The following is a 22,553-nucleotide window of genomic DNA, read 5'->3' as shown; positions in this document are numbered from 1 at the left end:
TCTTCCTAGTCAAAGGGATAAGTGACTATCACTTATTTGGGCAACTTTAGTTCTCTAAAGAATATTTTGAAAACTGTCGTACCAGCCTTTATCTGAGGGTTAAAATCAATTAATTTTCCTTTTTATGTTTTGAGTTTTTGGCTTCCCTAAAGAATGAATAATTAGTTTTATATGACATAGTAAGTCTGGACAAGTTAACAGATCTGTCATGTAATTTTACACTAATCTGCCGCAATGTATTCTGAGAGGATGAAGAAAAGAAATAACGCTTATTTTATTCAATTATTTTCCTCTTTGGAAGCTTTTCTTATTAAACTTGTTGTGAGAAGAAAACTGGGATCTAACTTGATCTGAAATATTTCTTGTTGGTAGAAATCTGTTTGGGATGGACTTACAAGGAAAATAACAGCAGAATGAGAAGATGGGGTTAGGATTGGAAGAGCAGGATCCCTTATTTTTCCCTTTTCTTTTGGCCTGTGGTTTTATTTTTCCCCAAAATCTCTAGTACGCTGTAATCATTTGAGAAATGGCAGGGGATACTAAGAAATAATTTCCTAGATTGGATAAAAATTAAAGAAAATACTGAAGTTAAACCATCAAGCCACAGTTTTAAAACTTAAAAGTTTTCTTACAGACAAGCCAGTGGCACTGAATTGTAGGTTATATGTCCTGTTCTGGGGAAAAAACTCTGAAAGAAAAGACGAACGCTGTCCTTCTCCTTGTGACTGATAGGTTCAGCTCCATTTCAAGTTTTCTTTGCCTAGAGATAGCCATTGAAATGAATAAATCCCCTATGTTCAAAGTATTTCTACAGGTCCTTTTTCACAATTTAAGATCACAATTTTTCTAAAGCATATAAAGATTATAAAAACTTCTCAGGTTTTGTAGGGAAGGCAATCACATTTGGTTAATTATTCCATTCTCCTAGACTTTATATTCCTCGGGAGCCTCATAACTGATGTCCGCTTTCCTTTGTATCATCTTTCCCTCTTCCCATTTCCCCCATTTCAGTAACATTTTTCCAGTCTTTCCCAAAAGAGCTGATGGCAGTGCATGTTGAGAACTTGCCAGCTGTATCCTGCTCCCTCTGGATGGTTTCCAAAAGCCTAGAAAATTAGAAATTGTGCATCCAACTACACCTAGGCTGGCCCTTTGGCTGTCTGATTGCCCAAGGGACACCTCACCCCTCCTCATGGGGGTCTTGATGGCTGAGCCCAGCTCTATCCCTACCCCTTGTAGGGCCTGCCTCGCCTTCCCTCCGCACCCCAAAGGCAGGGCTCCTGCTGGATGCATCCCCCGAACCCTGCCCCACTCCTCAGTGCCATTTCAGAGCCGTAGGTTGTGCTTCTCCGCCCCTGGAGCGGATTTCGTGTCCTCAGACGGGAACCGGCTCCAGGACGTTACTGTGTAACTTCACTTCACTTCACTTCACTTCACTTCACTTCACTTCACTTCACTTCACTTCACTTCACTTCACTTCACTTCACTTCACTTCACTTCACTTCACACTTCATTTCAATATGCTTTTCACTTTGCTTTTCACTTCGCTTCACTTTTCGCTTCACTTTTCACTTCACTTCTTCACTTCACTTTTCACTTCGCTTCTCACTTCGCTTCTCACTTCGCTTCTTCACTTCATTACTTCACTTTTCACTTCGCTTCACTTTTCTCTTCACTTCACCCACCCAGGTCTCGCCGCTGCCCCGCTCCCCGAAGCCCCATTCGAAAGGGCGCCGTCAACCCGCGCTTGCGCACTCCCGTCCTCGACCGGGGGAGAAGAAAGAACTACGATGCCCGGCATGCCCCGCGCGGCCAGCTGCCTGCAGTAGCAGGGAGCCGGCCGCTCGCAGGGCAGGCCGGGAGCTGTAGTTCTTCGGCGGTGGGTATTGTCTCTCCCGGTTCTCTGTCCGGGAAGCCGCCCGCCGGCCGTGCCGGGTGAGCGCGCTGACTGACGGCTCGTCGCAGCCAGTGGTCGCGGCGCGGGGCGGTGGAGCCCGGCGCCGGTCTCCTCGGTGACCGGGGGGGAAGGTGGCGCCTCCCGGAGCGGTCGGAGTCCTGAGGGGACCGAGGTGAGTGAGGGGGGTCGGGCGGGGTAGCCCCCAGCTCTGCTGCCCGGCTCTTTGGGACCGGGCTGGGGCGGGAGGAGGAGGAGAAGAAGAAAGAGGAGGAGAAGAAGAAGAAAGAGGAGGAGAAGAAGAGAGAGGAGGGGGGGACGACACAAAAAGGAAACAAAAAAAAAAGGAGCCCAGCCACCACCAACATCTTTTCGCTTTCTTAAGTACAACAAATAAACTAATCCGGAATTTTAAGTGCGCGTCTGTTTATACAGCAGCTTTAGAAAACTTTGCCCTCGGTTGTCACACAGCCCAGCAAACGCTCCGTCGTGTTCCTGACGCCCCGCACCTTGGCTTCGCCGTGAGAGGAGTTTTTGTTAACAAATGTTTTTCAGCCTGCTGTTGCTAATTAAAGTCGATATTTCTTGAATGATCACGCTATGTGTGCTTAATCACTTTCTGGCAGAGCGGTCGCACAGGAACCATAATGGTATGTTTTGCCAATTGGGGAATGCTGATATGTGATTAAAACACCGTCCCACCCAAGCTCCCGAACAACTGGTAGCTGTCTTCAACAGTTTGTCCTGTTATATTTCTTGTGTAACTTGTCTATAAACACATGCCGCATTTTAATAGTGAGTGGAATTCAAATTTTACAGCTTCGTTTGGTCTTTGTAGTAGCATCGTTTGTGAAAGTCGGTTTTGCGTTAATGAGTAGAGTAAGATGCTGAAGTGTCTGTTGCAGTACTTCAAGATTCATGTGAAGGGTGAGGGAACAGTCTTTCTCCTCTGTGTTTCTACTTTGCACAGTTTGTCATCTTACAGTCTCGCTATTGAGAAACAAAATGAAGCCAACTAGTTCTCTGCTTCTCCAAAAAACCTACCACTGCCCCCAAAAAAGCACATTAACGTAGGTACGGCAGCACTGAGTATCAGCTCATTTCCAAAGGCTTCTCAAGATGAGCTGGTGGTCAGCAACGTTGTCTTAATTTCCATGTTCTTCTTCACGTAACTGCTTTCACGTGCCCTCTGTAACCGCTAAGGTTGCAGGCTAAGTTAGGAGTATATCTCCTGTTTCTGTTTGCTCTTTTGTTGCTATGAGTGAGCAGGAGCAGGAAGCAAATCACCTCTCTCCTTTGAAAAGTAAGCAAATTAGTATTTCCTCTGTAGTAGAGAGCTCAAGAAATGTCATGAAAAGCTAGCATGGATATGTAAAAACATTATATAAAGAAATTCAGTGTCTGGGGGATAAAGTACAGCTCAACAGTAACTGGTATTTTTGGTGTTTTCTACCTCAAAAATAATTGGTTGCAATGGTAGACCAGATTGTATGCTGGTTTTGTTTGACACCTTTGTGACAAAGCTGATGTATATGGGCAAATTATGTCATTACACGGGCTTGAACAACTCTTAATTTGTATGGGTTAGTGTTCTGTCTGAAATGTCCTTTGAAATAATTTTTAGTTATTAAGCTCTATTTGTTCTGTGTCCTGTTACTAAGCTGTGTTGGTACAAATTTTGCTAAACTTTCTGAAATCATAGTAGTAATTTTGTTTTCAGTGTTTTTCAAATGATAGCAGTAATTCTATATTTTCAGTGTCTTTGTGACATTTCAGTGCACTTACTAAGCTATGTTATTTGCATAAGTTTTAGTTACTCTGTGTTACAAATTATTCAGCTTTTCTTTTGTTGAGTCCTGTTTTCTCATTTAAAATGCATATATCCTCCTGACTGATACTCATTAATGTGTTTTGTTACTGTACAGACTTTCTTTTCCTTTAAGGCTTACTTTGTCGTACTTAGCGGTAGCAGAAAGTCAAAGGAAGCTTGGCCACGTGTTTTATCATAGTGTAAGCATTTTTCTGACCTACTGTATATGATTGAATCATGTAACATGGTTATGCTATCAAAGTAATAAAATTCAGTGCCATAACTGCTAGAATTACAGCAGCATATTAGTGATATTCTTGGTAAGATTCAGTATTGTTCTGAAAATCAACAGCCCAATTTTATCTTTGGTCACACGTGACAAGTTACGCAGGTTATATTGTTCCCTAACAATTTCACGTTTTAGCAAACATGCAGACATACAAAGCTTTCTATCAGTGCTTTGAGTGCATTATACATTTTGTAATCTATTACAGTAAACGAATATTCAGGTGCGGTTGCTTTGAAACCGTGGAAGTTTGTGCCAATTTTGTGCCATATCTCTCTAGCTCCAGGTTTCAAGTCTGCAAAGAAATAAAAAGAGAACTTAGGCAATTAGAGAATTTAGTTTTGAAATCAGGCTGTAAGATGCATGTATTTTTATAACTCGTTTGTTAACAGTTTGTAACACAACCATTCTCTCTTGGCATCTCTCTAGTTATGAAAAACATTATTTTTGAAATTTTTCCATTTGCCTGTCATACCATTGTTGTAGTAAACCATATTTCAATGCTGAGGGTTCTTGCAGAAGAGCCACATTGGTCCTTTGTCCTCAAGTTTCTTAGATAAATTCTGCGAGCTGTTATTTGTCATGGCTGTAGTAGCCACAAATAATGCACAATAATATTCAGCTACTGAGGTGAAGAAGTGATAGCTTTTCCAGTGATGTAAACATTTTTTTCTTTTAATGGTTTGTATGTGTGTTTATATATATATTATATCTGTATTAAGAACTGATTTGACATTAAAGGACTTTTCACTCTTAACTTTACACACATGAAATTACGCAAATAAATTATAGCTATAAGTCTTCACAGCTCTGGGACCTTGTCATTAGAGACTAGTAACGTGGTATACGCAGCCTGCTGTTTTGTTTTTATGGTCATCGTAGGTTTTGGAATGACAGTCCCTTATCAGCCGTTATTCCCTGCAATAAATGCTTGATGTGTAAGGGGCAGAGGTTAGGAAGGCAAATAGATAAATCGACTCCGGAATAGAGTTAGATGGAGTCCTCATAGCAAGTGCAGAATGGTGAGGTAGGACAGTTTGCTTCCTCCCAAGAGCAGCCTAACTATGTTTTCATCATGTTTTACTTTTTTAAGTCATATTTAGGATTCTCTTTTATTGATTAGAAAGATAGTTGGAAGACTCTTTTTTTCCTATCAGCTGCTACAGTATTACGGTACTGAATCTTTTTTTTTGCGACTCCTGCTTTTAATATATTTTTCATCAGATTATTTATAATCTAATACTCTTCTAATTGTTTCCTTTCCTTTTGCACTAGTACCACGCTTTTTAGTGCCAGAAATCATGGTGCTTTTTGTTAACCAGTTTAGCAGCACAGTGTTGGGGGACACCCAAGGGACACATTAGGGTATTTTCCAGACAATGGAGAACAGAAATTTTCTTTCAGAGATGAATTAAAACGTGTGTATGTCCATACTCCTAGGTAGCAGATATTTATTTATTGTTGGGCATTTGTTGTTACAGTGGGTTGCTTTTGTTGTTGTTGTTGAAGTATATCTTGAACAGGTTCACTGATGTTTGAGTACCCTCAGAAAGTGCCAGACCTATTTGTAGAGAGCTGAAGGCACAGCGGTCTCCGAGGTCGTAAGTTTAGCCTCAACAGGAAAAGGCAGTCTTTTTTTTGAGACACAAGACTGGATACAAGTTGACAGGGGTCTTTTACAGCAATGTGTGAGCCTGGTTAAATGTTTCCAAAGCATTTCTTGTGTTATGATTTCCATCTAAAGGTTAAGTGTGAAGTTTCATTACTTTGTAAAGCTAAGTTATTTTCTCAAATTACGGAGGAACTCTAGTTATTGAAACTAGATAATTGCTATATTAAAACAATTTGCAGAAACCATACTACGTTACCAATAGCAGCTGCTCCATGGAGACTATAAAATCTGATGTCCCTTTGTTCAAAAAAATACAGACTAAACCCCCAAAGTAAAGTCAAACCTGCTTAGGGAAGCCTTTCTAAAACAGTGGAACTTACCTGAGTATAATTTGGACGAGACATCCAAACTTCAGTGTCAACACCAAAATGTAATGAAATCTACTTTTTCTTGCTGTTCCTATAAAGCTGCTTTATCTTAATTATAAAGTCATGAATCTGCTGCTGACTAGATTAATACTGGCAGCATTTGGAGTTCCTTCTTTTTTCTTCTTTTTTTGGAAGTTTTTTTATCTAAACTAAAACATATGGATGTTGGAATGACTGAAATGCAATTTTTATAGTGTTTGCTTCCTGAGAAGTTATTTTTGAGTAAATTTATTGATTGGTATAACGGTAAATCTGATTTCAGTTCCCTTTGGTCTCTACATGATTGAATGCCCATTTATTGTTATATATGCAAATGAAATACATGTGCAAACAGTGAAGTCTGAGATGCTTTAAGTTGCCTTTACAATCAGCCAGACAGCTCTAGGGGTAATTTATCTAACCTTTTTTAGATGGATGCATTAGGTACTCGTTTCTGTACCTTGAATATATAGGAGGGGTGAGCTGTAGCTCAGTAGATATTGCCTAATTTTAAGATACCTGGGAAAGGGCAGATGAGCTTCATCCAGGATTTTCAACGTGCTGCAATGTGGTGGTGTCCCAGTGGTGCAGTGAGCCAGAAGTTAACTGAATAGTAGGTAAAATGGTGGAGCCTTGGGGAAGACATAACATGACACAGTATAAGAACGCTGGGTTGTATGTCCGAAGACTTAGATCCTGTTCTTAGTTTTGCCATTAAATTACTTTGTCATTTTGGACAACCACTTTATTTGCATTTGCTACTGCTTTGTCATTAACAAAATGATGACTGTTCTTTCAAACTGTTTTGAGTGCTGTGTTAATCCTCTTGCAATAGTTTTTGGTAGAATTCACTAGCGGTGTTTCTGAATAGTAAAGGGAAAGCTGGGTGCTAAAAAAACTGAAATATGGTTGAGAATTAAAACATCTTTTTCCTTCTTTCTTTAGAGCTTCATCACATGGAGTGATACTGTGAAACATGACAAAATCCCAGACTATTTAAAAGTTTTCCTGTCTCAGGAAAAAAACCCAACATGTATAGACCAGGGGAGACAGTCAAACGTCGACTCAATATGCATGCAACTCCTCGAATAAGGAGTGTGGAAGTTGCTAGAGGAAGAGCAGGCTATGGGTTTACCCTTTCTGGACAAGCTCCATGTGTTCTTAGTTGTGTTATGAAAGGAAGCCCTGCTGATTATGTTGGACTTAAAGCAGGAGATCAAATATTTGCAGTTAATGAAATTAACGTGAAAAAGGCCTCTCATGAAGATGTAGTGAAACTTATTGGAAAATGTTCTGGAGTCCTCCACATGGTCATTGCTGAAGGGATTAGTCATATAGATTCATGTTCAAGCGATGAAGAAGTTGGCTTTTATGATGGAAAGGGGTGGCTGAAGCCTAAACCTGACTCTAAAGCTCTAGGCATAAACAGAGCAGAGAAAGTTGTTGAAGAAATGCAGTCTGGTGGCATTTTCAACATGATCTTCGAGAATCCTAGTCTTTGTGCTGGTAACTCAGATAATTCCACACCAAAACAAAGATCGTTTTCAGATTCTGCTGCTATTAAATATGAAACTGGAAATGAAAGTGTAAGCAATCCAAATGTACTGTCAAAGGAAGAAATGTCCAAGGTCCCGAACGATGATTCGGTTTTTAGAATTGGACTGGAGAGTGCAGAAGACTTTGGACTAGATGCAAGCATTTTAAATGTTGCCATGATTGTAGGCTACCTAGGCTCAATCGAACTTCCTTCAACAACCTCAAATTTGGAAAATGAGAGTTTGCAGGCTATTCGTGGGTGCATGAGACGTCTACGGGCGGAACAAAAAATCCATTCGTTAGTGATGATGAAGATAATGCACGATTGTATTCAGCTCTGCAGTGACAAATCAGGTGTGGTGGCAGAATACCCTGCAGAGAAACTGGCATTCAGCGCTGTTTGCCCAGACGATAGAAGATTCTTTGGATTAGTTACAATGCAGACAAATGATGATGCGAGCTTGGCTCAGGAAGATGAAGGGGTTCTGAGGACATCTTGCCATGTGTTTATGGTGGATCCGGACTTATTTCATCATAAAATTCATCAGGGCATAGCAAGACGTTTTGGACTGGAATGTACAGCAGATCCGGACACAAATGGCTGTCTGGAGTTTCCAACATCATCTCTACCTGTTCTTCAGTTTATTTCTGTCCTGTATCGGGATATGGGGGAATTGATTGAGGGAATGCGTGCAAGGGCTTTTCTTGATGGTGATGCAGATGCTCATCAGAATAACAGCACAAGCAGTAACAGTGATAGTGGAATTGGGAATTTTAATCAAGAAGAAAAGAATAACAGAGTTCTGGTGGTTGATTTGGGGAGCAATCCAAGTAAACATATTCCTAACAGTATATGGGAAAATCCGGTAGGAAGGGGACAAAATCAGTCTGCTTCCCATTGGAATGGCTTCTGTCACGAACAAGAAGGAAATATTCCTTTAGAGGTAATTCAGAATGATAAGTCCCAAAATTTAAACAAGCACTTATGTCCTGCTCGTATCGAAGTTCCACTGGTTTCCTCCCGAAATTCAGTACCCCCATCAAAGAAAAGTGCTGCAGGCGTGGGCAATCAAAGATGGTTGCCCGTGCATGTCTTACAAGAGTGGCAGCACGGAAATGCTAGTGACCAGGAGTCTTACACTGATTCTACAGATGGCTGGTCAAGTGTTAACTGCGGGACTCTCCCCCCCTCCAATGAGTAAGATTCCAGCTGACAGATACAGAGTCGATGGCAGCTTTGGTCAGCCGCAGTTAAAATCTCATAAAAATGAGTGGTCCAAGAAGATGTTTTGCATGCAAAACAAATTTGGCCCTCCACACAGTATTAGGAAGTCTAAAGAAGATAAAAAGGTAAGAAAATGTTGATACTGGTTCCTAAAAACCAAAAAACCACTCCAACCCTGTGATATTTTAACTTCATGATATCTCTGTACTGAAACTTAAATTTATATTGTTATCCTTTACAGCATTTCAGATGAAGAAAATAATATGGCTCCCTCTCCTTTTTAGAGGCTTTGTATATTCCTGTTTAATTGAGTGCAGCTCTGGAATTGTACTTCTGCTGGAAGTGTTGTCTATTAGAGCTTTCTCACATTTCTTCTTGTCTTTTCATTGTTTCCAAATGTTGTCGTGGCATTGCAATAAAAGGAGACATGACATTCTAGCAACTGCAGTTCCTTCTGACCTCCAGCAGCAAAGAATGGAAACAGTCTGGATCTTCAGTCTGATTTCTTTTTTTTTTTTTTTAGAAGGTTGGCTTGCCACTGTCATTATTTTAGTGATATCTATTTTTATACATATGTGGTCTAATCATTAGTCAAAGACTTGCTATAAACTTTTAACAAAAGAAGGTAATTTTAAGATCATGAAAATTCACTCCAGCACACCTCTGCAGTGTTAAACCTACATCAAAGGATAGTCATTAATGATGATTTTAGTGTCCATTATTAGGTCACAAATCTAACACACTGCCAGTAAACTGTAGTTCAAATTTTATTCCAGCTTACTGCTCTATCTACTTGTTTTGACTACCATTGGGCTTCTGTAAAGCAAAGCAAGAAGACTTAAAATAATAATAATAGTAATAAAACTGTGTGGAAGGGATATCCAGTATAATTACATACTGTTCCCTTTGCCACATACACGTTTTTCTGTTGAGGGAACTAATCTCATGGGAGTCTGCTGTTGATAACTGGGATTCTAGTAAAGTAGAGGTCATCAGTGCTACATTGAAAGAATTAATGGCAAAGAGATGTGTTTGAAACATTTGCTGACTCCAGGGAAAGACAGAACCTCATGCTCCAAATTAGTCTTGAAGAATTATTGTTCTTTCATCAGCTTATATAATTGATTCAAGTCTCCATCATGTTACCCTAATCTATTTATGGAAAAAAGGAAAATTTTCACCTGCTTAAAAATATCCAACTGTTGCTCTCTATGTGAAGTGAGTAACAGTAGGGATTCGTTGATTGTTTCAAACTGCTAGAGACAAAATCTTTGCATTGTTGTGACACTTAGGCATAGATTTTTTTTTGGGCCAGAACGCAGAACTTTAGAACATTTTGGTTTTGGTGTCGAAGAGATTCGTTTTATTGCTTTTCTTTCATGGTGAAGCCAGTAACTTTCACAAACATCCTGAAAATGATAAGAAATGATAAGAAAACTTATGTACTTAAGTATTTTTAAGATAAACTGACTGCAACCCAGTGTTTTCCAGACCTGCAGTAACAAATTGAATTTCAAATGATCTTAAACACAAGGTGTTTCATGCTCTTCAAAAAAAAAAACCCCAAACAAATAGAAATTATCCAAACAGAAACGCTTCATTTGTAAGCAGCACCCACCAAAACCACCTAGCATCGAATTGTGTTTGCTACCCTGTAGACCACGTACTATACAGTCTTCTTGCCAAGAGATTTGCTGATGGGCCAAGGAAAAGGCCTCTCTAAACGTAGTTGCAGCTCCGGGTGCGTTGTGGATGCTGGTCCCAAATGCTCTTTGGGAACTGGGGACCTTCAGCTGCAGGTACTGCATCAGCTGCCACGGGCTGCTGGAGAAAATCTTCAAGGGTCTCTGCAACAACTCTGTGTCTGCCACGTTGTCCGTGATTGTAACACGGATGGGATTTTTTTTATTTTTTTAGAATTGAAACTCAAAAAATTATTTTTAAAACTCTAGAAACTTATTTCCTGGAAGTCACGAATATACTAATGAGAATCACGTTGAAAATTTTACACTTTAAAAGGAAAGACGTTCTATATGTGGGTGAACAGAAATAATAAATCACCTACTGTATCACTCAGACCAGCATATACCAGAATATATGTTCCAACATAAAATATTTCGATTACTCTTCCCTTTTAAATGCATTTTCTAGTAAAATAAGTATTCTATTCTTTGATTAACAATAAATTTGTTTGCAAAAGAGACGTTTAAAATGTTCCTACGTGGCTTTAGCCTTTAGTCTCCGCATTGAGGCAACAGAGCCTCTTTTGCATTTTAATTTTTCATTGGTATTATTGAAGGCTATTGAAACAGGTGAGGAATACTCATGAAAGTCTTGAAATCATTTGTGAGCATGAGTTGCAAGCACTTAGTGTTATTCAGAATAATTCGTAGAGATGGAGTAGCACTATGTTCTCACCTTAATGAAAATAGTCAGGGAATGCCATGTTACTGATCGCCATACCTCTGTGCTTTGGTAGCTACTGCAGAAATAGGGAAAGTCTCGGTTTTGTATACTAGAGCACAAATTTGCTTTCATAATATAATGATATCCAGAAATTCAGACTTTTCTTTTGGCTTTGTGTGGAAAGAAGGGGTATGACTGTCTATTTCAAAACATTTTTTAAATGGATTAGATGCTGTATTCTAGAAAACTCTACATCCTCAGCTCCCTGTGACCTTTTTAAGGGATAAGGACTAATTTTACATAGCCTGCTCAGACACATTCCAGTCATGGAATATAGAAACATAGAATGGCTGGGGTTGGAAGGGACCTTAGAGACCATCTAGTTCCGCCCCCCTGCCATGGGCAGGGATGCAGCGCACTAGAATGAAGTGTATAAAGTGGCCACTTGGGATTCTGTTCATATTTTTATAACCTAGTGGCTGAATCTAATCTGAATCTAATGTTTAATTCGTCACAGCAGCCTTTAAATTGCTTTTTAATTGGGTGTTTTTTTTTTTGTCTTTACCTTAGTATTGAAGGATAATATATCCTACAAGTAGGAATGTGCAGAAACCACCAGAAGGAGAAAAGGCAACCAAGGCTAGAGTTTTTTGAGCTGGACTCTGCACATCCATATTGCACGCTGTCTTCCTTGGAGCTTTCATTGTACGCTCTTGTTACACTCTGGGGAAAGGACACAAGTCCCTGGGTGCAATTTGGATCCAGCAGAACTGCTGTGCAGCTAAACAGTGATGATCAGAGCATGCCGTACAGCAAAATACTCTGTCCTGTACAGTGCTAGTCGGGAAAAAGAAGGGCATAAACTCTTTTATAGCTGCACCTATAAAATATCTGTGAGTCGTATAAAGCACAAGCATAGATGTTAAAAAGCTCTGTATAGCTACTTGAGGTTACACTTGCAGAACTGGATGTGGGAAGTTTATCTTATGGGTAGGAATGTATATGATGTTTCTGACTTTGGGTTGCAAGGACATAAATGAGTTTTCTCAGCTTTATTTTCCCTTTGGTGTTGTAGTCCCTTAATGATGATTTTTTTTTTTCAGCTAGTGAATTAGAATTAAAGTTAATTTTGTGATAATTTGCAAAAACACAAGTTTTTTTTTAATGTTAATAATCATTATATGGCTACAAAGCATTTTAAAGTTCAATATAAGTATAAATAGTAGAAAAAAATAAATTTGCCTAATTTGATTAAATATCACTAGATAGCCTGGCTTTTGTTGTTCTTGTTTTTTCTTTTGCTTTATTATGTTATTGTAAGGATTTTATCCTTAAATTATTGAACATATATGCTCTCATAATGGCTGTATTTATTATTTTTTTTCCGATCCCTGTTTTTTAAAATGGTTGTTACACACGGAGGAGGAGAATTGTGAATTCATCCGGGAAATCTCAGTTCTATTCCACATCTTCTGATTTATATTTTCTTTGGTATCTTAGCTCCCATGCACCTCCACAATCGTTTCCTGCACTGAACTTCATGTTTCCCATGTTCCTTAAAAGTTTCACATGAGCAGATTTCTACTGAAGCATCCTGTGAGACTTTTGGGGACTAATTGACTCCTGTAGGCTTTTAGAAGCCTCTTAATCTAAAACAAGTAGTGGGAGGCTTTGAATCTCAGCATGACTGAGGAAGATTTCTGGTAGGGAGAAGCGCCTGAATTACTGTAAGGCTGATACTGGGTAGGGGCGTGTGGTTTAATGAGGTCTCCAAGAGTAGCAGATGAAGAGTCTCATTATGGTTTCAGTGGGAATGGAATAATTCCTGCTTTCTTGTTTCTTACTCCTTTTGCAGTGTGCTGCTTCTGTTGCTATTGCCTTGTTGTTTCCACCTCCAGCATTCCACCTACTGATCCTTTTGCACAGTTTTGGGTTACACAAAAGAAAAGTGCCATAAGAAGTAGGAAAACATCAGGGGATGTTAGGATTGGCAAGGGACTTAAGGAATTGCTGAACAGGGAAACATGCTGTCCCCTCTAGACTAAATTAATCTAATGCGTTTGATTTTGTTCAACTCTCACTCTCTGATTTCAGGCTAGGGCCTGGCCAAAAGTATGTCTAACCATTACTGTTTTAAATTAAATTTTACTGGGAAAATACTTTTTTTTTTTTTTCTTCAGTGGAAAGCCTCATAACAGTCAGTTTAGACTTTGAGTTTTCTCTGTGAGGACAGAGACCTAGGCAGTGACCTCTCACAGGTTTGTTTTAATATTGTGGAGGCAAACATAACATTTGAGAGCACAAGTGGTTTTGCAACCAGAGCTTAATAACTTAATAACCAGGTCTATTCCGAGTGAGTATGACAGATCTATTAAAAAGGCTTTTAAAATTTTGAGTATTGCTTTTTAGAAACCCTTTTCTGCTTTACATTTGTTGTAAGACTTCTACCTTGAGGATGCTACAGTTCGTGCTTGTGAGGAGTATGAATTTATGAATTAATAGTATTTGTGGATCTTAGAGGAAGGAAAGATAGATAAATTCATTGTCTGAGGCTCACTGAACAATAGTACTACTTTTTTTTTTTTTTTTTAACTCCAAAAATGTATCAACTGCTTTGTAACCTTCGTGACTTAAGTTACTGAGAATATTGTAAGAACTTAGAAGACAGGTAGCAAGACCTGTCCTGGAGTTCACTAATATATCTTTGCTTGGTAATATATTTTCTGGGTTAGCTTTTACTGTTACTCTGTTTTGATCCGAAATTTATCCGTACTTTAGAACTGGTCTTTGACTTCAAAGCGAGTAAAACTTAAAAAGATACTCTGTTCAAGTTAAGAATAGAATGTTTTTATTTTGAATGATTTTTTAAAAATTTGCTTCAAATCCAAGAACTGCAGTTTTTAATGTTGGTAACTGGGTGGTGCACTAACTGAGAGGCAGATATTTGAGAGGCAAAGACAATGTTGGCAAAGCTATGTGGTTTCCATATTTGTTTTTTTGTTGTATAATTACGTGTGTTTTTTTTCCCTTTCCTCTACAGTTCTGTTTGCTCTCTCACTTAAATTGTTCCACCCCAGCTGTTTATAAAGCAGAATTAATGGCAGATGGCTTGCTATTCTTATGAAGTACACTTTAACGTAAACCTTTGGAATTTGATCTGGTTTGAGATATACGCTATATACCTTAAAGACAACACAACAGAAATCCCAAATACCAAGCTAGATCTGAGAATGTGGTGATGTGAATTCATCTGCTCAGAGGTATTCATGTGCAATAAGACCTCTGATAGCTTTTGCTGTTTAAAAATGAAAAACAATTGAATATTTAGAAATTTCTTGCAGCTTTGCATTTGTATTGTAATCTTCTAAAATAATGATTTTTAAAAATGGACAACTCTAGGATCTTTAAAATGTATAAAAATCTAAAGTAACGCTAGGTGCTTTTCTCTGAAAAGAAAATCAAAATCTGGAGAATAAGTGTCTTCAGACCAATGTTGACTTTGTTGAAATCTCATTTCAAATTAAGGGGAGAAGGTATTTAAGGATTTCTGAATTTGAGTTCTGAAGCCACAAGGGAAGACAGCATCTTAAGAAACAAAGAGAAATATGAGAATAGTGTGGAGGAAAATAATTAGCACAGAATGAATTGAAGACTATTTAAAAATGACTTTATTTTAATTTTTAGCATAGAAGCTTTAATATAGAATTATAAAATTACTCTGTAGGCTAAGTGCTGTTACCTTCAAAAAACAGAAACCCAAACCCGTTGTCTTTATTATGTAGAATGAAGGTCTTTAATTAACAGAAATAAATATGGAATCTTTAAAACCCACCTGAAGTGTTTAAGTAAAACATGAAGAAATGAAGCTTAAAGAGAAAAGCTTGAAAATTCATTCCATCGTTAAAATGGCCATTAAGACAATAAATTTGCAAAGAGAGTATCAGAGAAGGATATTTTGCATCATCAAACCAAATTCTGTCTCTTTAAGGTAGTTGTGTTGTCATTCCTCCCATACACTTAGCAGATGTACCTTTGAAAAATTTGTGTTTGCTCCCTGACTTCTGCAGGAAAATTATCCAGGACATCACTATTATGATGTTAGAAACTTTGGTTATCTTCCAGTCCGAAGTCTTGCATAGAAGGTATATTCTCTTCGAGCTTTCATTTTGTTTGATGGGATTGCTAATCTCTCGGTTCTGGGAAGTAAAGTTTCATTCTCCTCATAATTTCAGTAAGCCTTTTCAGAAACTATTCTAGTTTAAATTCATTCTGGGTGATGAGTGACCAAAATTTCACACCAATTTCCTGATAGTGGTTTCGTGTAATTGTAGTGTACATTTTCCAATCTCTATTGTAAATACCTCATATAATACCTCTTCATGTTATTTACTTTTTGATAGCCATATGGCACTGGTGGTTAATATTTATTTTGTAAGAACAAATCAGTAAGAACATCCGTATCTATCAGATGAGATACCCAATACTGAGGTCAATATCCTATTTTGGACGCTAGCCAGGAGCAGCTGCTTAGAAAAACACAGAAAATGTATCCTAATTTTCAGCAACATGTGATTTACAGGCTTTCCTCAGGTGGAGACCGAATCCACATCATTGTGTTTAATAACCTTTGTAAGCCTATTTTCTTGAATTTGTTGTTTCTTAAACTCAAGTGTACCTTTGGCATTCCTGATATATTTCACCTGACATATTTCACAGTTTATAGAATGGAAAGGAGGCAGTTGTATTTCCTGTATGATTTCATTTCATACCTGCTAATATTTGTCATGAGAAATACTGAACAATCTAATTCCCTATTTATTATTTATCCCTAGTCATTTAATTTTCTTTTAAATCTCACTCACCAATCACGAATTTTCGAGGTGGAAGTTAGCTTTGTCTCTTCCCGTACAAAAGTTTTTACAGAATTGTAATCTTCATCCCTTATTTCTACAGTATTGTTTTTGAGGTCAGTTAACCAGAACTATAAGCAATTTTGAAAATGTGTTGGTAGGTATTTATGAATATAAAGCTGATTTATTGTTTTCCTTTCTTTTTCTGATGATCCCTTATTTGCCTTTTTGGTTGTTACTGAGCATGGGCCATAGTTCCTTAATGTTCCTAGCTAATGTTTATGATAATTTGGAACCAGTTATTCTGTATCTACTTGAAATTTTCTTGTGTTTTCCCTTGATATCCTCAGGTCTTTCTGCTCCTTTCAGTTTCCAACTGATAGGCTTCTAGCTCATACAATAAGCTATTATCTGGTTATACTGAAAAAATGATCTTACTTTCCATCTGCTTTAGTATCATCAATATGTGTTTTTGGAACAGAGATTAGGGATAGCACTGCAATTTGAATGGTCAGTGTTCTGTGCCTAGTACCCTTAGTAATGAGACGAGCAACAGATTTTATTTACTTGGCGCAGTGGTGTGACAGGACGGCCTCTCTTCGGTGTCTTCCCAAAGCACGTAGAATTCTTGTATGAGATTTTACCTGGTTGTTGGTTATAGTATAGGCCTAACTGCAGTTAAAAATGCTGCGGTAATGGTTAGAAGGTTGTGAAATGTGTCATTATTAAAGAGTTAAGATTAAACGTGATCAAATCCATGGACCAGTAATGGTGATTAATACTGTTTTAATCTTTTGTCACACTGTTGCCCCTTCTCCCCACACCACCCAAAGAAAAAAACCAACCCCAAAGCCAGAATTGTAGCGTCATTAAAGCTTGTCAGAAAGCTGTCTGTAATGTCTGAATGATGCTAGGCCTCTTTAATTAGCCTATCACCATCTAATTTGATTTTATGAGGTGATGTCAATCCATAATGGTGGCAGCAGTGCACCCTGAAGGGTGTTAATTCATTCTCCCCCTCCCATATCATACGGAGCCTTTTCTCTCAGCATTCCTACCTATACCCCGGGGCTTACTGTGTCTGTATCTGTTATGGTCCAGGGGACTGGACCACATCAAGCTGTCTTCTTATTTCCCTCAAAGATTCTTTTCTACCTTTGAGGGTACAAGAGATCCAAACCCAACATACCTCATTTTTCAATGCATCCTGTTCTCAGGACCCATAGACCCTCTCTTTATAAGTCCTGCAACTCAGCACCGTCAGCTTTTAGGCAGAGGAACATTTGATGCTGGCTGATAGAAGGAGGGATGAAGGAAGGTCATGGCCTACAGTCTTGCCTGCTTTGCTTCATTGTAGTGCGGGGGCACCCAACTACCAGGACACATAATCAGGAGAATGGGAGGTTATGGATGATAGGGAACATCAGAGGAAGATTAAGAATCACTGAATATCCCAAGTTGGAAGGGACCCACAAGGATCGTCAAGTCAACTCCTGGGTCCCCAAAGGACCACCCAAAAATTCAACCACATGTCTGAGAGCGTTGTCCAAATGCTTCTTGAACTCCAGCAGCTCAGTGCTAGACCACTGCCCTGGGGAGCCTGTCCCAGTGCCCGAACACCTCTGGGTGCAGAAACCTTTCCCTAACACCCAGCCTGACACTCCCCTGTCCCAGCTCCATGCCATGCCCTCGGGTCCTGTCGCTGTCCCCAGAGAGCAGAGCTCAGCGCCTGCCCCTCCGCTCCCCTCGTGAGAGAGCTGCAGGCCGCCATGAGGCCTCCCCTCGGCCTGCTCTGCTCTGGGCTGAACAAACCAAAGGACCTCAGCTGCTCCTCATACATCCTCCCCTTCAGACCCTTCCCCATCTTGTAGCCCTCCTTTGAACACTCTTTAATAGTTTTATGTCTTACTTACACTGTGACACCCAAAACTGTACACAGTACACAGTTGCTGCAAGAGCAGGGTTTGAGATTAATATTGATAGCAGAATAATATTTGTATCTACTTGGGATTTTGTATCTACAAGGTTAGACTTGTATCTACAAGGGATTACTGTGGCATCTGTGTTTCCCATAACTTTTCTTCTCCTGTAATCTTAAAACTGCATGGTTTTGTAAAGATGAACTCCCTGCTTCGCTGACCTTTCTGTTTTAATACCCGAGAGTAAATTTGGTGGGTTTTGAATATCCACAGAAGTTTCAAATTTTATGAACTCTGTGCATGTGGGTTCTGCACTAAAATGCTTATTATGCACTTCACCATACAAAGTCGAAGAGTCAAATCTAAAAGCAGAGGGAGTTTTTAAAAGCTTCAATAGCTGGAAATAGGAGCTGGACAAATTCAAATTAGATGATTTTATAGTGGCAATAATTAAGGTTTGTTACACACAGAATGTAGTAAATTCTGTATTAATTGAACTCCCTAAACTGAGGCCTTTCTGAGGCCTAACTGAGGTGGTGTTCCTTTTTCTTTCAAATTCTGTGAATATCAGCATCCTTCTTTTGTTATGTACTTTTCAGAGGTGTTTAATCAGAAATAAATACTCCAATTGACACTTGTACAGGCACTCACAGATAGAGTTTTGTTAAAGAACCTAATTGATTGGACTTTTGTGGAGACAAAAAGGCTTATATGGGGAATTGACTCTTGAGCAGGGTGGCCAGTTGCCACCCAGTCAGAAGGAAAAACAATTTGTATCAAAGTAATTACATATCAGTGACTCTTTTTTGTTCGTTTGTTGTTTTTTATTTTAGAGTTCTTAATACTTTGTTCGTGACTTGCAAGTACCTTTTTTTTTTCCTCAAACATTTTAAAATATGATTTCACTTTTGTGCTTGCGCGTCGCCTTGTGAAATTATCTTTCATTGTGGAACAGTTTTGAAAGTGTTTGAAAACATCCTTCTCTAAATGTAGATGATCAGGCTTGGTAGAGTAGCAGATTTTTAACATTTTAGGTCAGCTCCCCTTTTTACAGCTTACCTCTCCCTCTCTTCCTGCTCTTCCACAGCATCCAAACTCTCTGGCTGATGAGATTCATCCCATTTAGTTTCCCCTCGAGATCACAAACTGTAATGTGTTGTCCTTTAAATGATTAAATTAGCAAGATCTTGTGAAGCTGGCATTAGCCTTTACAGTTTTTCTTTCTCCTTTCTTCCCTTTCTGGATTCCTGCTCCTGGCTCCCTGTGTTGTTGCCTAGGAGCCTTGAATACCCAGCAAAACTCTCCCACTGCTTAGCCTCTTGTACTCCAAGAGCTGCCGATGTCCTCTCCTTGCCACCTCCTTTCTGCTTCTCCTAGCTTTTAAACGGGTATCAGAGGAGAAAATTCTCATTGTTTTTATTTATATCGGTACTGGATGAGAGGGCAGGATATATTAACTGTAGAGAGACGCAATGACCATGTAGTACAAAAGGGAAATTTCAAGTTGTTCTGTGACAGTTTGTTAAAAAGCTGTAATATTGCTAGAATATGAAAGGGTGTACAGCTCATTCTAGAGCCAGGAATTTCTTTAAGTTAATTGAAGATGGTTTCGTTTCTAAAGGTCTTTGGTTTCTTTGGGTTCTGAATAATTGATAAGGTTTCATCAACTTGCTACTGTGCCTTCCTGCTCCAGGCTAGAGTATCACATTGAGGACCGCAGTTTCACGTTGCATTTAGTTGGTGCTACCAATTTAAAAAGGTCCTGTTATTCTCAATCCAGCAGTGGCAGTATCCATCGTCAGTTGTGTTGACATGGCTGTAGATCGATCTGAGTTACATACAGGATAGCTTTAAGCTTCCAGTTTTTTGTTAGTGGAGATGAGGGGATAGCCTGCTGCAGCCTGGGAGCTGGCAGGAGTGGTCAGAGTCCTTAAAACAGCACAGCTGCCAAAAAAAAAAAAAAAAATTGTATGGAACTAGTGCCTAACTTGTTTATGTTAAAATTCCTTCTAAGAGCATATCCATTTTCTTCTTAATCTTTAAAGAGCTAGATTTTTGCAAGTCACCTTGTATTGGATCATTCTTGCTCTTCCTGGCCCTCCATTTGCGGTCTGGCATGGCTCCTGTGCTTCTTGACTCCCTCTCTTTTGTTCATGCATCAAGTACAACGTTTTCTACTCTCATATTTGTCCTTCTCTTGTACACATTTTTTGTTATTAGAGAAATTGTTCTCACCTTGGGCACATTCACAGACTGCTGCTGTATTAATTCTCTGCTGGTGAATTTTGTTTCTAATACCTTGTTTGTAAAGTAGATAGGACATAACTCACCCACAAGGCCAAGTAGGCATGTTAAATAATATAATAATATCTATATATAATAAATGTATTTGGAGGGAAAGAAAGTCTACAGTTTGGTCAGATGGATAGTTACCTCATGTGAATATATTTGCACTTACTGATTCCTGTTAGCCTAAGGAAAAACGGAGATCTAGTTATATATTAAAAAAGATTATGCAAACCTATCGTTGCCCTGTTTGTTTGTTTTTTCTCTTCTGATTATGCATTTGACTTGTATTTCTGTCCGTGTTAGATTGTAATTTGTATTTTGTTACAAGAATAGGAAAAGGAATGGATTTTTTTAGAGTATCACTGTGTCAATTCCTTTAATACGTTGTTGTTTTTCCTCTTCATCTGCGGAATCGTAATAGGGTGAAGGCTTGTGGAGATATGTTCTTTTGTACTTTGACCATGATAGAGAGTAGCAGCAGGCATGTAAGTATCTGTATTGCGAAATGCAGAGGATGTATTTCTGTAGCACGTGCTTTCCACTAATCAACTGATTTTCACAAATTTCTGTGCTTTTCTGTTTTTTTCTGGACTCCTAAAATGAAACCAACTGGTAAATCATCAGATGGACTAGTTTCTAATATTGTTCTGTAATAGGGTTTGTTTAGATTGACTTGAATCTAGATATTTTGAGAGCTCTGTTTTATAGATTTAGCAGCAATGTTTCAGGAAGAGTCTTTAAGGTATAGGAAATAGTTCTAGGCAGGTGGGCAATCTATATTAAAAAAAAAAAAAACAACAAAACAACCCAAAGCCACTGTTCATGTAGCAAATTTCAGTGTTTAGTTGGGCAGCTAGTGGTGAATGAGACAGTATTTCGTTGGTCATATAATATACTGTTTTGAGTGTTTTAAGGTCCATTTAGTATTTTTTTTAAATATTTAATAGTGTAAGATTTTTAGAACTATGATAATTTCTTTATAGCTAATAGGCTGCAAAATTTACATTAATATCATCATTGCACCAGCAATCTGTATTTGATTAAAAGCTGTGGATTTGTTTAGCCATGATGGTTAATACAATCTAGTTGCAATGTCTGTGTTCCCTTTTCAAGTCATGGATGTTTTTTTTCCAGCTCTTCAGAGTCCCATGAAACACACTTGCTAAATGTTGCTGCTGTCTGCTTAAGTTACAGTGTTTTGGTTGTATGTGTATACACAAGGCAATTTTAAAATATTGAATTGAATTGATCTGAAGAAGGACATATACCTTCATAGTCTGAATATCTGGAAAGGAGTCCAGAAAGGGTGAAAAGGAAGACTTCTGAGCACCATTGCCAGGAAATTAAATACTTTGTGAATTTTAGTCTTTTTTTTTTTTTAGCAATGTTTTTCTTAATTTCCAGGATTACTAATTTGAACTTTTGCAAGAAAGAGATTTTTGTCAGCTGAAAACATTTTTCTAATTGCAGTTGTTATCCAAATGGATTGAGGAAATTGTTAGCTTAGTGAATTTTTATATGTCATAATTATTTCTTATACCCTGTGTTGTATCAGGTCTTTTTTTCCCGCTCTTATCTTTACCATTCCATCCAGTGCTCAGTAGTGAGTTTTGTATAACAACGTCAAAACAACGTCAAAAAACATAAAGAAAATGTTTGATTGGGTATTAATTTCCTGTTCTCTCTTCTACTACTACACAGTTTTCAAATGTTTTTATCCACTCTCCCTCCTTTTCTTTGTTATTTTTTTGACCCAACTAGGTAGGCTGCATTTCCTTCTAAAATGGGGCATCTGGTGAGAATTAATGTTATCTAGAATCTGCTTCTCAGTGGAATATAATTAGCTTTGTCTTCAGGCGGTTTGTTCCTCTTCCTCCAATTTGTAATGTCACTGCTTCTAAATTTTTTCTTCCTCCAATTTGTTGTCACTGCTTCTAAATTTTTTTCTTTGTGTTTGCTAGTTGACAGTCCCAGAATTGTACATGGCAATCTCTGCTGTTTAAAGATATACTCGATAGTTAATGTACTTTTTGGGCTGAGTTAGAAAGGAAAGTGAAATGCATTCATTACTCAAAATAGATATGACTACTATGATGTTTTTTTTTTCTTTGTTTCCTTTCACCATTTTTTTAATGAAAGATGAAGTCCTCTGGGTGCTGCATCTTGTTTTGGGAAAGACTTGAGAGACAGTTAAGCAGAATCCATGGGTAGCTGTTTGATTAGTTTCAAAATACCAGTTGTATTCCCATTAATGATGGCATTAATTTCACTAGCCTTAGAATTTGCTGAGCTGTTCGTAGTCACCAAATTTTTATCACT

The 22,553-nt window shown here is 38.4% G+C and overlaps 1 protein-coding gene across 1 annotated transcript in view; it reads left to right on the top strand.

Annotated features, from left to right (window-relative positions):
- Positions 1 to 1,872: 1,872 nt before the first annotated feature.
- RGS12 (regulator of G protein signaling 12) overlaps positions 1,873 to 22,553 on the top strand; it is an 85,436-nt gene continuing 64,755 nt past the window's right edge. The window contains 3 exon segments of the mRNA XM_040555846.1: positions 1,873 to 2,069; positions 6,955 to 8,729; positions 8,731 to 8,895. Coding sequence (XP_040411780.1) covers positions 7,041 to 8,729; positions 8,731 to 8,895 — 1,854 coding nt within the window. The 5' untranslated portion in view covers positions 1,873 to 2,069; positions 6,955 to 7,040.

The sequence above is a fragment of the Cygnus olor genome, chromosome 4 (assembly GCF_009769625.2).
Source record: "Cygnus olor isolate bCygOlo1 chromosome 4, bCygOlo1.pri.v2, whole genome shotgun sequence".
Taxonomy (NCBI): Eukaryota; Metazoa; Chordata; class Aves; order Anseriformes; family Anatidae; genus Cygnus; species Cygnus olor.
Note: the sequence above shows the minus strand (reverse complement) of the source record. Positions and strands in the feature narration are given on the sequence as shown.